At 42.8% G+C, this 15,940-nt stretch overlaps 1 protein-coding gene across 3 annotated transcripts; it reads right to left on the bottom strand.

The window, feature by feature from the left end:
* Positions 1–1,820: 1,820 nt before the first annotated feature.
* LOC100842962 lies at positions 1,821–8,865 on the bottom strand. Of its 3 annotated transcripts, none has more exons than XM_010235820.3 (12): positions 8,666–8,863; positions 8,354–8,572; positions 8,072–8,156; positions 7,580–7,655; positions 6,914–7,090; positions 6,053–6,158; positions 5,554–5,663; positions 5,362–5,451; positions 5,165–5,245; positions 3,717–4,523; positions 2,896–3,046; positions 1,821–2,782 (listed from the first exon to the last, which is right to left on the bottom strand). In XM_010235820.3, the coding sequence occupies exons 1-11, from the start codon at positions 8,838–8,840 to the stop codon at positions 2,954–2,956; spliced, it is 2,019 nt and encodes a 672-aa protein (XP_010234122.1). In that variant the 5' UTR covers positions 8,841–8,863; the 3' UTR covers positions 1,821–2,782; positions 2,896–2,953. The 3 variants fall into 3 exon arrangements, with proteins under 3 accessions (XP_010234122.1, XP_010234123.1, XP_024317804.1); XM_024462036.1 differs by lacking the exon at positions 1,821–2,782 and adding an exon at positions 3,417–3,568 and having other exon boundaries at positions 2,904–3,046; positions 8,666–8,865; XM_010235821.3 differs by lacking the exon at positions 6,053–6,158 and having other exon boundaries at positions 7,036–7,090; positions 8,666–8,862.
* Between the last annotated feature and the right edge of the window lie 7,075 nt (positions 8,866–15,940).

Raw genomic sequence — 15,940 nt, 5'->3', positions numbered from 1 at the left:
AAATCCTGGGACCGCCCCTAACAACGGGTCCTTCAACTGGCAACCACCGGTGACAACGAATACGGTGCGAACAACGGTGGCGAAGGCGGCGCTGACGTCGGCGACATGGAGGAAGAAGCCGAGAACGAAGACGACGGCCTCGACGAGGATTAGCCCACAATCCGTTTTTTTTCTTTTTTTAATTTCGCGCAAATGCATATCGAGAACTTATCTCGAATTATATAATATATAAATATGCCAGCTTAAACATGGCCTTCTGATATTTTTCTCTTTTTTCTAATTTCGTGTGAATTCGAGTCGACAACTTATTTTGAATTATATAATAATATAATATACAAATATATAATCTTAAATATCGCCTGCACAATAAAAATTCACACGGCAGATATCTTGCCGAGGCAGAACGCTAGTCTACGCCGTGGCAGAAATCATACCGCGGTAGGAAATATCGCTTGCACAACGAAATTGGCATGGCAGAACGCCAATCTACGCCACGGCAGAAACATTCCGCGACAGCAATCCTGCCGCACCAGATATCAGGACGCGGCATGGGCCATGCCGCGGCAGAAACAACGCCGTGGCAGATGGGTTGCCGCGCCAAAGAGACTACCACAGCAGAAACGCCGCCACAACAGCAAATTTAGTGCATCACGTAGCTCCCACGGCATAATTGTGGGAAACGACACCATGCCAGAACGCTTAGCGCGATGGATGGCCTGCCGCGGCATAACGATGCCGCGCTAGGACATTGATAGTAACGTAGCATGCCAAATATACTTATTAACCCATAGAAACAACTAAAATCTACATTCGTTTGGATTAGAAAGGAGGCAAGCTAAAAACAATACAACTATTGAAGCATCCATCTGAAGAGTTAACGGTGGATGCCGAACAGCTGATCAAATTATCAAAGTTTATTTATTAGGAAAATCATCAAAGTTTTGATCACAGCACTCGCACGACCCTCTGTGTAGTTGATGCCAGATTGCCAGGGATAGACAATGACCGCAGAACTGTAATGGTACTGAGTAAAAACGCAATCCAGCAGTGTGTTTCGGCAAAGGCCGTAAAATAATGGTGTCCAGTAGCCAATTTTCAATCTTGGATTCCATTGAATGGGTACCATGTCAATTTTACTTTAGGCTATCATTTGTCTCAGAACCTTTTATTCAGTTTACAAATCCACGTGGCAGGCAAACATTACTTTTGAATTTGGAATTCAAATCAACCAATTAAAATCAAATCAAAAATTTGATTTTCATTTCTACCAAACGAGGGGGTGACAAACAAGCTCTTATCGCAAACCTGTGCAGCTTCACTTTTCGGCTTGTATCGCGGTGAATTGTGCACTTGGAAGATGTTGTCAAACTGTGTTCTGTACTGCGAGTTCAATCATTGAGGAATCCAAATATGCGTATCTGCACTCACTCCGTATTTGAAATGTGTTTTCTCCATTTCGGTCATGCATGTATGTAACTAGTGCAATTTGTTCTTCCTAAAAAATGAACGAATTAGCAGTTTGGTCAGTTTTCAGATTGTCATGTTTTTTGCAACAAAGATTGCAGACTCATACGGCCAACCTTTTGAAGTTTTTATTTGTAAAAAACATGTGAATGCATATCTGTTCACAATATTATTTCATGATGCACGTTTTAATTATTTTGGTAACTGTAATTCTTGCTAAGGAGGGAGTGAAAAGTAAAAGAGCCATTAAAGTTGTGGACATAGGTGAATCATGAATGCAAACTGAATTTCTGTCAATGTCATCTCAGCAGATCAAAGGCAAATTAAATTGAACTTCCCAAAATTAACACAAGAAATTGGAGGGAACGGAAACTAAAAGCTCAACATTTGCATTTGAATCATACATGCACAATGCCTGGCTATTTTGCATTACTCGGCAAACTGCACATCCCAATTGGTATACGAACTCCAAGAAATTGTATTAGTTTCTAAAGTAGAGTAAGATGTAATGCGCATATTTAAAATTTCTCTTCTCAAGTTTCAGTAGAGATAGGCATGTTATAATATCATCAGAGAGCAACCCAGCGGATAATATGTGCCCATGGCATTAAGTTTAAAATACTGATAACTCTCACCCCTGTGAGCAATATCTTGTAGCTCAACCTCCTCTGATTATCTTTGACGATCTGCACATCTGGCACCTGCCCTGTTGGCAAAACCAAATTGCCAACAAAATCATCAGCACTTCGACAGTGCCTTCAACATGAACACCAATCAGCATCCACGAGCCCACAACGGTTAGAGCTGAAGTTGCTATTTTTGTCATGCTGAACACCAATCAGCATCCACAAACCCACAGCGGTTAGAGCTGAAGTTGATATTGTCATATCTACATGGTCTTCTTTCCCAAACCAACCGTCAGATTGCAAGTTTCACCGCCCAGTGTTTAGCAGGTGTCCGTATCAAATCCAAGAGAGTCCAGGACAGTATGTAGAACTTCATTGAAGAGATAAATATTTACAAGCACAACAGGACCAACTTCACCTCTAATTGCTGTAGAGATTCATCAAAGCAACTGGATATTTCATTTGGTATTCCCATTCTAATTAAGCTTGCCAGTGTGTCTTTTGAACTATTATACACCTTGAATCTTGACCTCACATACATAAGTTCAAACTATTGCGCCAAAAGAGGACGTTCCTCAGGCATATGATCTATAGCAATCCAAGTTCGACACCGGGATGCAGAAACTATTCATTTAGCAGTTAGCACTCAGAGTTGCCAAGGTTTGGACAGTTTAATTGGAGTCGTTCAGCATCTGAAATAGGTCCACAAGATTATACAAATTAGCATAATCACACTGCACACATGCTGAGTTGAGAGAAGTCATCAAAAATATTGTCTGAAGGGTATCCATGCAGTTACTTATACCTCAACAGCACATATGTGCTTGATATTTCGATTTTTGCCAAAAGTAAAGCTCAAACCATCATAAATACGAAACATATCCCCCACCAAGTGGTACTCTTGGATGAAATACTGCTTTGATTGATAGGCTAGGGCAACATCGGAAGCCAATGCTCTAGTAAAAAAAGGAAGAATATTAGCTCAACAGTGGTAAAGCCACATTTGCTATTGTATATTTCATACAGGTGATGTTTATATTATATATCATGATGCTACTGACATTTCTAAGTATTATGGGTGGAAATAGCAGGTAAAACAATGTATATACTCCCTCCTTTCTGAATTATAAGGTACCCTCGAATTTCGAGCTTCAACTTTGATCAACAATTAGACAATTAGTACATGAATTATTCACCATAAAAATTGTACCATTGGAATCTCATTTCAGATATGAATTCAATGGATAATTTTTGTTTTGGCATATAACACACATTTTTTCAGTCAAATGGATGGTCAAAAGTTTAATCTCAAAAATACTTGGACACCTTATAATTTGGAAAGGAGGGAGCATGTTGTAGATCAATAAGAGGATGTTGTGTTCTGGTCAATTGTACCACTTGGTACCATGTGTCACTGAACAGGTGCCTTTGGCCATAGTTTACCACTGCTTGTCTGATTGATGAAAGAGCACCTGATTCTAAACAAAACTGCAATTTTAGGGACACTAAAACTAGGCATCAAAAGGATCGATGAATAATTCAATTTCTCTTAAAATATCATATCTTGGAATCATTAAAAATAAAGGCAGGGAGACAAGCTAAGGTGATTTTGAGTGGAATACTTACCGGTATGCTCAGTATGTCACCTTGAGAATTGGTAAGTACTGGCAGTGTTCGTCTTGCAGAAGCTGGAATAGATCTCAGGATCTCAATGGCTTTTGTTGCTGACAATTGCAAATACCTATAGTGATTCAGGAGTTCATCATCGTCCAGTTTCTTACTGAGAACTTTTGAGACATTCTGGTTCTGTTCGACTGAATGGATTTTAGAAACTTCAGCAAGGAGTAACCAATCGGTATCATGCATGCGCCGAACTGTAAGACTTCCATCCTCATTCACTACGCAATGCTGGCATAGACTTTTTTTACTGTCATGTGAACATATTCCATTCGCAAGAACTTTCAAAGCATTCCATGTAATCAAGAACCTGCTCAAAAAGTGACACGTTTCACCAGGCCAGAGGCAGAGAACTTTTGAATCACGAAAGCTTGTTTTCTCCAAGTATTGGTCTTCGTGTCTATGTTTTGTTGTAGTAAATTTCTGAAGTTCTTCTGTTTGCAGGTAGGTGAGTTTTTCTAATGTAGAATCACCTATTATATTGAGATCCTTCGCTCTATCCAGAACATCACTAGAAGATCTATAATTTACGAAAGGTATGTTTGTGCACTGTAGAAATTGGTTAGAGTATGAGTGTGCTTCAAGTACTATCTGCTCAATCTCCGGCACTGGTGGTGGCTGTTCTTCGTAGGAACACTTATAGGACATCTCAGCAGAAAATGACTCCATCAAGTCAACAGAGCAACAGACTAATATTTTCGCACCTTTAGATCCCGGAAAAGCACAAAGATAACAACCAGCTACAGTAAGGGCACCCTGCATGAGATTCAGGTATTATTTAATGAGTCAAATAAGATTCCCCTATGCTAGGGTCAAAAGCATATACTCCCTTCAAACTTTTAGAACTTTGACTGGTAGTATCATTTTTAATATTTAGATTGAAAACTTGAAAAATCATATGTATAGATTTGTCTGGAAAGGTATTTCTGGAATTCTATAATTTTCTTGGGTTTGTATGTATACTACAATAGATACTAGTAGTCAAAATTACACCTTGAAAACCGTGGCAATGTCTATCGTCACTTATTTGTGAACTGGAGGAAGTAGCTGATTATGATGAGCACAAATGCATTATGCACCAGAGAGCCGGCATGTAGAGGTCGATACTGTTTTCCTACATAGAATATATCATGGCTTCGTGTACAACTACATAATCTTTCTGTTAGAACATATTAGAACCTAGATTATAACCTTAACAGCGTAGCAATAAAACACAGCATATGCAGCTATATAACAACTGAAAGGGTCTAGAGTGGTTCCCAGGCCTTGTTTTCAAGTGAATTACTCTTCCAGTTAATTGCGGTAGCCAGTAAGAGAATCTAACAAAGACATAGAATCAAAGTATGCACAGTTCGTAAGTTTGCAAGCCAACACTGAAATAGGTAAGCAGAAAGAACCTTGCAAGGTGTATTACGGATGTAGTCCATGAACAACTGAGCAGATCTGCCACGAATTGGCCTGTGCCTTTGTGAGACAAACTACAAGGACATAACTGAATATCAATACCTCATCACCATGACAAACTCCAATGGAGAACTTTTTGACAATAGGTGCTCGAACTAAATCCAAACAAACTGATGAATTTAAGATATACCTGTAATACACAGGCTAAATATCGTGAAAGACAAAGATCATCAACATTCTGTGGGTCAAGTTTCTCCAGGTCAATGACAATATAGCCATACTGCAACATATCAAAGAAATTTTAAGGGTAAAAAGTGTGAGCTAAGAAATTTAATAATTACATGGTACTAGGAGACTTCAAATCCAGGTCATAAGACTAAACCTCCGTTATTGTTACGGACTTCTTGACGACCAAACTGCAGGTATTGTCGACATGTGCTCGTGTCAACTGGCATGCATAGATCAATCTCTGAAGTTCTGACAGAAAGGTACCTGAAGGTAATGAGAGCATAGCTAATGAATCCAACTTTATGTATTTCTATGATAAGGCGTATGTGAAACATTTCTGCACACAAGTTCATGAAGACAGAAGTGGTGAACCTGATGTTACCTCCAAGTAAAAATATACATCCTGTTAGCCTTCCTAACTCTATTCAAAATTGAAGCTGTTCTAAATTTAACCATTCTTGCCTATATAATTTTTAACTATTAACATGTCTCTAACTAATAGGTTTACTTCCTGTAAAAGAAGCCATACATCTACGAAAATCATCTTCCTAACACTTATAGCATTTCGAAAATAAAATAGGAAATAAAATGTGCATGAAAAAGGCAACCAAGGTATACGTAAACAAAGTGGCAACTTTAGTGCAACTGCAAACCTTCTGCAGATAAACATTTCAAAGATGCCCGAATTCGATTCCTAGCATACTGCATACTAGTATTTGTTGGATCTTCAACCCACAAATTATTACTTCCTTGACATATCTGTGGATTATGAGGTACCAATTAGAAACAAACATAAAAGCTGTCATTTTAAAACAACTGAAAGCTCGATTTGATGCAAACAAGGTTTATGTTTTCAACGCGGAGAAGAAGTTTTAGTTCCCTTCTAAAATTACTAAGGTACCATTTTACTTCAAGTATTTATGAAATTCAAAAAAGATAGGCTGACAAAATAAACTCCGGAAATCAGAAGCTTTGTAAAATGTTTGTCTAAAGATGAAAGTTTCACTCTGATTTTTTTCATAATGTGTACCTGTGGATATTCCTAAATTTGTGTTACCTTGTTAACTAGGTCTGTAAACTTGAGAACTGCACATTTAAACCTCCAAAATTTATATAAATGTGTCAATAAAGGCCTAAATATTTTGTTCGCGACTAATGATCATATTCATATGATACTACATGGATTATCAATAAGGGTATTCAGAAGCTCATAATAGCTGTCAAAAGTTCAATCAAATACTCAAAATAAAATATAACAATTTTCCATTGGTATCAAATTTTGATCTCATGATCAAGTTTTGATTTAGCCCGAGTATCATGCCATCCCTTATTACGGAAGAATAGGAGTTGGAGCTTGTTGGTCCACTTATACCAATTGATGGACTGAAATGATGTTGTCCTCAAGTCCAGGGACCAAAGTGACTAATAAGAAGAATGTGCATTTTTTATTATATAAATCAAGCCTCCACTGCTAAAATGAATTACTTATTCCAAATAGCATGAGATGAGATCACCTTATACATGTCGTCTTTTGAAAATTCAAGCATGGGGCGAACAAGAAGGATGCCATAGCGACTAAAATTATGTCCATCATATTTCAAATTAGGTGCAAACAATTGGGACACAAATGCTGTACCAGCAAGCCCTAGAACCCCGCTGTTGCGAGATAGTCTCAGAACAAAGAGCTCGGCCTGCAAAAAGAAAACTGAATACATTCAGATAAATATATATATATATATATATATATATATTATGCAGTTGCACTGAATGACATATAGATTATAAAAAATGGGAAGACGCATGTATACATTATCCACTGCTCAGAAATCACAACGAATATTTCTATACCTTCAAACTAAAAGGCTAGCATGTATTGACTCCAAAAATTCATCCATTCAATCAAATATCCATGCATAGCCTAGAAAGTAAGTGGGAAAGTCAAGATACAGTAGCAGATGAACGCACAATAGTATGCTCATTGCGTACAAGTTCAAACGGAATTTGTATTAGTGTAAGCGGAAATTTCAAAAATACTGCACGTCTTTGACTACATTATCAGGTGATATTTAGTTCCATGTTCTTTAATAAGAAGCAATCCTTTGTTTTATCACAATTCTAAAGTTGGACATCTTCCTCATCAAAACCTCCCAAAAAAAAAAACATCTTCGTCTAAAACAGACCTGATCATCAGAGTGATGTGCAATAAGCAAGACTCCTATTCGTTGCTTTATACAAATGTCCAACAGTTTTTGGTACCTGAATTTATAAGAACATGAGGCTTTATCAAGATGGGCTAAGATATTCTGCACTGCGAATAAAAGGCACAGCAAACTGAAACAGCATACATTACACTGTGAAATTATCTATGAAATTATAAGGAAAGACACGGTGAATTAGCAGCAGCTAGAACTATTTAGACTACTGAGCCAGGGTAGGGTCCTTTTATACTAACCACAGTATTGAAGTGGGGAATATACTACAAATCTGATGCTTCTCTAGCACATGTATTTGCATATTTGGATATCGTTAACAAAGAAAACAAGCATACATGACAGAGTAGAATACCAAAGCTAATAACTCTCTGCTGTTGCCAACATTAAAATAATCACAAGTAGTGAGTATTGCATCCAGTGTGTAATGTCAACGGAGGTAAAAACAGTACAGATCAATACCTAATTTCGCGGGCCGCCTCTTGAAGATGTCCTAGCTTTGGTCGCCCATTTGGCCATTCGCATTTAGCAATTTCACACAATACACCTACAACAAAGCCTTATGACGCTTGTTATGGATCGGAGGGAGCACATCATATTTCAGGTCTTTTGCAAATGCAGCCAATGCAACAAGTGTGGCTCTAATCATCAGCGGCTCATCGCAACTGCTGGTTTGCAATGTAGGCAGGTGCTTGTGTTAAACAATGCAAAGTAATTTACAGAAGCTGTATCTCATAAGCTTACCCATGCCGTGCACACGGTCACGCACTACCTGTGCCTCCTCCGCGCTCTCCGGCCGCAGCCCATGGTCGACAACGACCCCCAGGAGGCCGTCCACGAAACCCGGGCCGACGGAGCCATCTTCCCCGGACTTCCTCCCCGGCTCGCCATCCACCGCCTTCTTCCACGCTGCCACGAGCACGCACAGCGCCATGGAGTCAGGTCCGCCGGAGACCCCAACCGCTGCAACGAAAGAGGATTCTGCAGTAAGTAAGGATTCTAGATATAACTAAACAACGAGGCACTTGTAGCGAGTGGAGTCGGGGAACGGCGTACCAATGCGATGTTCGGGGTGGATGCCGGCGAGGGCCATGCGACGGGCGAAGGATTGGTGATACGGAGCGATAGGGGAGGGGGCGGAGACGGAGGAAGAGGTGCAGCAGCATCGTAGGAGGCGGCGGAGGGGGAGGCAGGGAGAGGGGGAGGGGCGGCAGGAGAGGAGTAGGAGCATCGCCGGAGTTCGAGGGGGGAGAGGAAGATAATAACGGGAGGTTTGTCTATATGCAGCCCACGCGACGTATAGCCCAAGCGTTACTCACAGGCCGGGCCTGAGGGCCTCCCACCAGGCCGCCGCACTTATTTCTATCGAAAATCCTAATAATCTAAAAGGAGTAAAATGGACCGCATTCGCCGTACTTGATTCTATTCTCACTGTATTTTGAAAATCAAAAATTTCGGTCACTGAACTTGATGAAATATCTCACATACGGTCACCGGTAAGGTATTTCTATGTATTCATACGTCTCACGTGACAGCTCGGGGTGGTTATTTTGCAATTCGGCCCTTCTGACGCACGGGGCATGACCAATCTCGCGTTGCTGAAGCAGACCGACTTGGCCCTTCTGACGTGCTTCGTCATCGACCAACTCAGCCCAGCCGACCGGCTCTCCGTGGCGTCCTCCTCGTCCCATGCGAGCCGCCTGGCCAAACTCGTGCGCATGTCGGACGCAGGGAAGGCCAAGGACAAGGCCGCCGTCGAGTCCCTGATAGCGGGCGGCAGTACCAGGATTGGCGAGGGCCTCCGTGTGGCGGCAGTACGAGGATTGGCGAGGGCCTCCGTGTGGCCGCAGACGTGCTCGGGGCCCATGGCCCACCATCACAAGAACGTTGTCGCCAGCCTCATCCTGCTCTCTGACGGCAAGGATGACACGCTAGTAGGCAACAACGCCGCGGCGGTTAATCACGCGAGGAGCCTTGTGCCGTACTCATTCGCTCATGCCGGCGCTCGGCCTGCATCGATCCACACGTTTGGTTTCGGCAGCGACAACGAGTCCACGATGCGGCCACGATGCACGCAGTCGCGGAGGCCACGGGCGGCACCTTCTCCTTCGTCGAGAACCAGGACTAGTTGGCGAAATGCATCGGCGGTCTCCTCTCCATCGTCATGCAGGAAGCGCGCGTAGCCGTAAGGTGCCTGCACCGGGGCGTGCGCCTACAGGAGATAAAGTCCGGCGGGCGACGGCTACCGCAACAACGTGCACGCGGACCGATGTGCCAGCTCGATCGACGTCGGCGAACTCTACAAGGACGAGCAGAGGCGCTTCTTGGCCACGCCTCTGCACCGGGCGCAACGATCAAGAGGCTATTTGAGCTGGCCGACATGCCGTCTCCGTGCATGGATGAAGAGCGGGAGCGCGTCCGCCTTGCGGCGACAGAAGACATCGCGCGGGCAGCGCTTGGGGCATGAGCTTGCAGCCTCGCACTCGCAGCAGCGCGCCTCGGCCCTCGGCGGTGGAGCTGCAGTCCTCAAGCAACTCCACTCGGGCATACCTGACTCCCAAGATGCAGGAGATGATGGACATGTCACGTGAGCAAGAAGCGCACCAACTGCTAGCAGCCAGACGGTGATTAAACTGATTAGGGCTGGCGGATGTGGCCGGAGTGCAGAATCGGGAGAGGAATGGCAAGATCAGGGATTTGACAGGGGTGGGGAATTTTGTCAAGGCAAGGGGGTTTGTCGGCCCGCACGCCAGAAGGGCCGAATTGCAAAATCGCCACGCTGAGCTGTCACGTGAGACGTACGAATACACAGGAATACCGTATCGGTGACCGTACATGAGATATTTCGTCAAGTTCAATGACCGTAGTTTTGGATTTCTAAAATACGGTGACTAAGTTGAGAATACGAATCAAGTACAGTGACTGCGGGTGCATTTTACTCATCCAAAAAATACAAAACGAAACGAGAGAAGGAAATCCTGGCCGTCGCCGCCTTCTTCGAGAAAGCTTCAATATCCTCATCTGTCACGGCCGATCTGACGTTGAAGGAAATCCAGTTTGCTATCTTCTTTTGCTAGGTTTGTGTGTTATTATCGGTGGCGTCTTGAAAATGGAGACGTCGTCATTAGAAGATTGATGTCATGACTTTTTTCTCGTATGGGTGTAGGGGTTACAACCTATGTCATGAAGTCAGTGGTTGTCATGACACGTCTTCGTGTTTTTGGTCTTTTTTCTTGTTGATCGACAGAGAAGCATTTTACAGCTTGTCTTGCAAGGGCCATGTGCGTTCAATGATCTTAGGTTCTCACCGTTTTAAGTGGGCAGCTCATGCGGCTTTTCAAAACCTTTGCGGTTAGTTCAGCTTGTGCAAACATGATATTCTGCAATTTTCTCAACGAATACATGGAGAAGCATCAACATGCGAAAAGGTGAATCGAGAAAAGTTTACTTTGAGGTACTACAACAAAGCTTTTAGTTTTATAGAGTATCTTCGTTATTGTGTTCGCTCGTTTATCGATCTTTTGTATTTTGTCTCATGAAAAGCCAGATCGTTGCTCTAAAAAAATATTCAAAAAATACTGAAAATTGGAAGACATTTTTGAGAAATATTGTTTAATTCTTAAATTAGAACTTTTTTCTGAAAAGGACAAGTTCACCACGAGTAAAGAAACCTTTCAAACATAAAGAAATACACCGCCCCTAAGGACCAGTGTCTCGGAGCCGCGGTCGCCGTTGTCAAACCCTTGAATCGGTACGAAGTACATGACACCATGTCTCGCCGGCGCACACGCACGGCTAGAAACCCTAACCTCGCTACCCCAAGGGGACTACATGAACCTACGCCGACGCTTCGCTTATTTCCTCTTGGCAGATAAACTCGAGGGGAATCGTATCTTGGAAGATCATCTCATCAAAGAAGCGTCACCATCCGCCAAGCACCGCCTCCACGAGAACCACGCCTTCTTCCACATTCCTCCTCCCGACGGTACGAAGCACCACACGAACGAGGCCAAGGCAAGGAGAACTTATTCCATCTCGATGTCGCCACCACTGTCTTGCCACCATCAATCCTTGACAAATGTAGACCGTACCGATCAAATCCTTGAGATGAGAAAAGCTACAACTTCCACCGGTAGATCAGGACCTTCTTGCACACCCCCACCAACGGAGCCGATGCAGCAAGAGAAGACCCATGATCTACCGACGGAGGCGGGGGTAACAGTGGAGGTGAAACCCTAGATGAGTTTTCTAGCGGAAGATGGTTTTCTTTTGACTAGTCGTTGTACTACTTGTCACTAGATCCTTAAACCAAGGCTAACCAGTGCAGTTGCACTTTTAGCATCTCACAAGTGCACACCCGAAATAGGAAACAAACTTCGCACTCAACACGTCCATCCACGGTAGTCCATGTGCAGTGAAAATTAAGCGTGATCAACGCGCAGTACACGGCTACACGCCATGCCTCACATGCATGCACGTGAATTTTTTGTGTGTGCTACCTCCACTAATGGTACGCTTAATTTTGTTTCTTAAATATTTCAAAACGCAATAACTTTTGAACCAGGCATCGGAATTACGAACCGTTTTCACCGTTGGATCACTCGCAACGAGATCTTCAAAACTAGACCACAGATGGGCGCATTTCGATGAATATTTTTTGAAAAGCAACTTTTTATTAAGAATTAGCAATTTTGACTCAATTTCTGCAACTTTTGCTCCACTGCAATCTAGACAACCACATCGCAACATACAACTTTGATTGTACTACAAACAACTTTGGCTTCTCTGCATTCAATATGGGTTACCAACTTTCACTCCTCTTATGGCAACCTTAGATTCACTACACAACAGACAACGCTGGTTGTTTTGCTGGCAACTTCACGCCACAACAGGCAACTTTAGTACTAGAGTTGCTAGTACGAGAGCAACAGTTGTGAGTATAAGAGTCAAAGTTGTATAACAGAAGGCAAAGTTGCATGCATGAAAGTTTCCAATGGATCAAAAATTGCTACCGGGCGGGAGCCAAAGTTGCTTTTATGTGGATCAAAGTTGCCAGTAGAGGAACAATAGTTGCATATATGGAGTCCGAGTTGCCTATAAAAACCAAAGTTTCTAGTACGAGAGTCAAAGTTGCTAGTATGGGAGCCAAAGTTGCTAGTATAAAAGTGAAATTTGTCGACATAGGATGCCAAGAGCCAAAGTTGCTCGAATGTGAGTAAAAAGATGCTAGTATCAGAGAAAAGTTGTTAGTATGACCATTGCAACTATGAAAGCAATAGTTGCTAGCACGAGAGTCAAAATTGCAAGCATGACTATCAAAGTTGCTAGCACGAGAGAAAATAGTGGCTAATATGACTATCAAAGTTGCCCTCACATAATACAATTTTGCAACATATTAGCGAAAACTGCTACCGGGGCACACCAAAACTATTTGTGATGGAGCGAAAGTTGGTAGAAAGGAGCCAAAAAAAGCTACTTGGTGGGATCCAAAGTTGCTAATATGAGATTCAAAGTGGTCAGCATATATAGAAGTCAAAGTTGCGCGTATAGGAGTGAAAGTTGCCGGTATAGAAACCACAGTAGCAAATGTGGGAGTCAAAGTCACAAACACAAAACACATTTGTCATAAGTTAGTAAAAATCGCGACCGAATGCACCAAGATGTTTTTGATAGAGTGTAAGTTGTCAGTATAAAAGTCAAAGTTGTCCGTATTATAGTCAAAATTGCTCGCACACAATGAAAAGTTGTCGGCACAAATGACACAGTTGCCCACACGTTTGCGAAAGTTGTCAGCGGGCACACCAAAGTTGTTGTAATGGAGTAAAAATTGTTATAGTGGATCAAAAGTTGATACCCGTCAGAGAACCGAAGTTGCTACTATGAAGGCATAGTTGACAGTGTGGAAGCGAGAAAGTTGCAAAAAAAAGTACGAGAAAGTTGCATTGTTTAGCATAAAAGTTGCTTTTCAAAAAATATTTGTCAAAAATATACCCAAGTGGGATCTAGTTTTGAAGATCTCGTCGCGATAGAGCAAACAGTGAAAATGGATCATAATTTTGACGCTTGGTTTTGGAAGTTATAGCATTTCAAACTTGTTTGAAAAAGAAACGAATCACCTACTGTGAGAACTGCATGGGAGGAGAAGAAATGGTTCACATACCTACGTGCGGATGTTAGGTTTTCTAAGCGCTTGCCTACGACAAGTTCGGAATCGCATGCGTACGAGAGAAGCACTACTTTTAGATGGACCGCGGTTTTCTAATCGGTCGTTGGCTGGCTGACCTTAACCAGCCAACGGCCGCTACCTAGTCTTGTCCATTCTTAAATTATACTGTATCAGATCAGCAGAGAGGTGATTTCAAAAAATAAAGGTTAGTACAGAGGCTATGACAGTAATTTCGAAAGATATTATAACATTGACGCAACTTTCTTCTGATTCCGGAACATGTAATCCAAGAGGAGAGAGCTTGAACTGTAATCAGATAACTGAGCCTCTTTCGTTCACTGTCTGTATTACCAAAACATTGTGATGATGAAATTACTTGTGCAATACCATACCCTTACCTGTTTTTTGCCTACTTGTTACTTATACTCATACGTGTCAACGGATATAATTGTTTTCCATACCCATCACCTGTCAGATAGACAGGTAACCGCGGTAAAAATATCAATGTTAAAATTTGATCAAATATAATAAATAACAATACATTACTCAAAAACATCCACAATCTTGTCATAAACAACGCTACATCAACTCATTTTAAACAAGACAACACATCAAACAAAAATATATCTATACCTATCTAAAAAATACGGACCGTTTCCTTCACCGTCGTCTGTCAAACTTTTCATAAAATTTGTGGGCCCTCAGAATTGCATGTATATTAGGTCTATTTAGCCAGCTGGCCCATACCTACACCGAATTTATCTATATATATCCCATAAAATTTGTAGACCTCCAGAATTGCATGTATATTAGGCCTACTAAGCCGGCTGGCCCATTACCTGCACCGAATCTATCTATATCTATATCTATATCTATACCAATGTAAAAAATACGGACCGTTCCACCTTTTTTCCTCCCTTTTTTCGTCAAGCCCCCGAGACCCACCTCGTCCGCCCGCACGCAAACCACTCCTTCGTCCGCTCCAGACGGCCGAGCTCCTCTCTCCTGGCGCAGCCCAAAAGAAGACCCTTCCTAATTCAACACAAATACTTCCCCTGACGCAGCGGAGAAAACACAATTAAAGCCCAAAGATATCTCTTCATACATTCGACCTTACTCTCCTACTTTGGTGATGCTCGTTATCTGTAGGTGCAACGGCAGATTGATCCTGCGATGCAGCATATGGTCCAGCATGCGGTGCCTCCTTCCATCCGATAGCCCGTGGCTCTGGCATACAGGCTCCATCTTGTCATACACCGTTTAATTCTAGAGAAAACAGGGGAACAACCTCGTTCTCTCGGCCCCCGCCGTGTTGATCTGAGCCACTCTGACTCAGTTTGCATCCCACTGGTTCTTTTCGGACTGAGCTCGTCTCTGACTAGCTTAGACCCTCACATAGTAACAGTAAGATAGGTAGAGCTGAGAGACTCTTAGGAGTTCAAGTAGCTAGCCGGGGAGCCACCCCGGGCAACCTGTAAACACCCTTAAATCAATGGAATCCAACCACAAAAGCAGGACGTATGGTATTACAGTTCTGGGTGGTCCGAACCTGGGTAAACTTCTTAGTGTCACACTCCGTGTCTTCGGCACGTTGGCGATCACTCGGGAGCCGCTACGACAATGCGCGCTAAGGCGGTTCAGCCGTGATTATGGGGAATGATTGAGGAGGGGAAAATGAAGGGAAGAGCCGTGGGATACGGTTCAGAGCACCTGGACGGGTCACGGGCCGAGGAGGCATCGTCGAGGGCGGAGATTGCTACGGCCGGCGCGTGTGTGTGCTCCTTTTGGCACGAAGAGGAAGACGGACACGGGCGCTCGTCCGGGCATGGCCTGAGCGCTTTCGGAGAAGCTGACCCAAGAGAAAGAATGGGTGTGGCCCAAGAAAAAAAAAATCTAAAAGTGGCTTGCTTGGGCCGTGGCAGCGTACGGATATTCTGCTAGCAGTTAAAAATAACAACACATAATAATAAAAACTGTAATACGATGGGCACATGTATATGTGTTACGTGTTCCTGTCCTATACTTGTACCTGATCTAACCGAGACATGAAGTTTTCTTTCATTTGTTTCATTTTTACCAAATCCGGGTGGTTTTCCGCGTACGCGTGTACTCCGTATTACCGATTGCCATCCCACCGGACGTCGAAAGCTGGCGAGGAGCGAGCC

This window comes from Brachypodium distachyon, chromosome 3 (genome assembly GCF_000005505.3).
Source record: "Brachypodium distachyon strain Bd21 chromosome 3, Brachypodium_distachyon_v3.0, whole genome shotgun sequence".
NCBI classification, from domain to species: Eukaryota; Viridiplantae; Streptophyta; class Magnoliopsida; order Poales; family Poaceae; genus Brachypodium; species Brachypodium distachyon.
Note: the sequence above shows the minus strand (reverse complement) of the source record. Positions and strands in the feature narration are given on the sequence as shown.

Bases quoted from the DNA above. Each gene is read 5' to 3' on its own strand.
- LOC100842962 (XM_010235820.3), bottom strand. From the start codon at position 8,840: ATGCTCCTACTCCTCTCCTGCCGCCCCTCCCCCTCTCCCTGCCTCCCC. The intron at 8,573-8,665 runs GTACGCCGTTCC...CTTTCGTTGCAG, and splicing joins CCACCCCGAACATCGCATTG to CGGTTGGGGTCTCCGGCGGA. The intron at 5,664-6,052 runs GTTTGCAGTTGC...CATTACCTTCAG, and splicing joins GAAATGTTTATCTGCAGAAG to GTACCTTTCTGTCAGAACTT.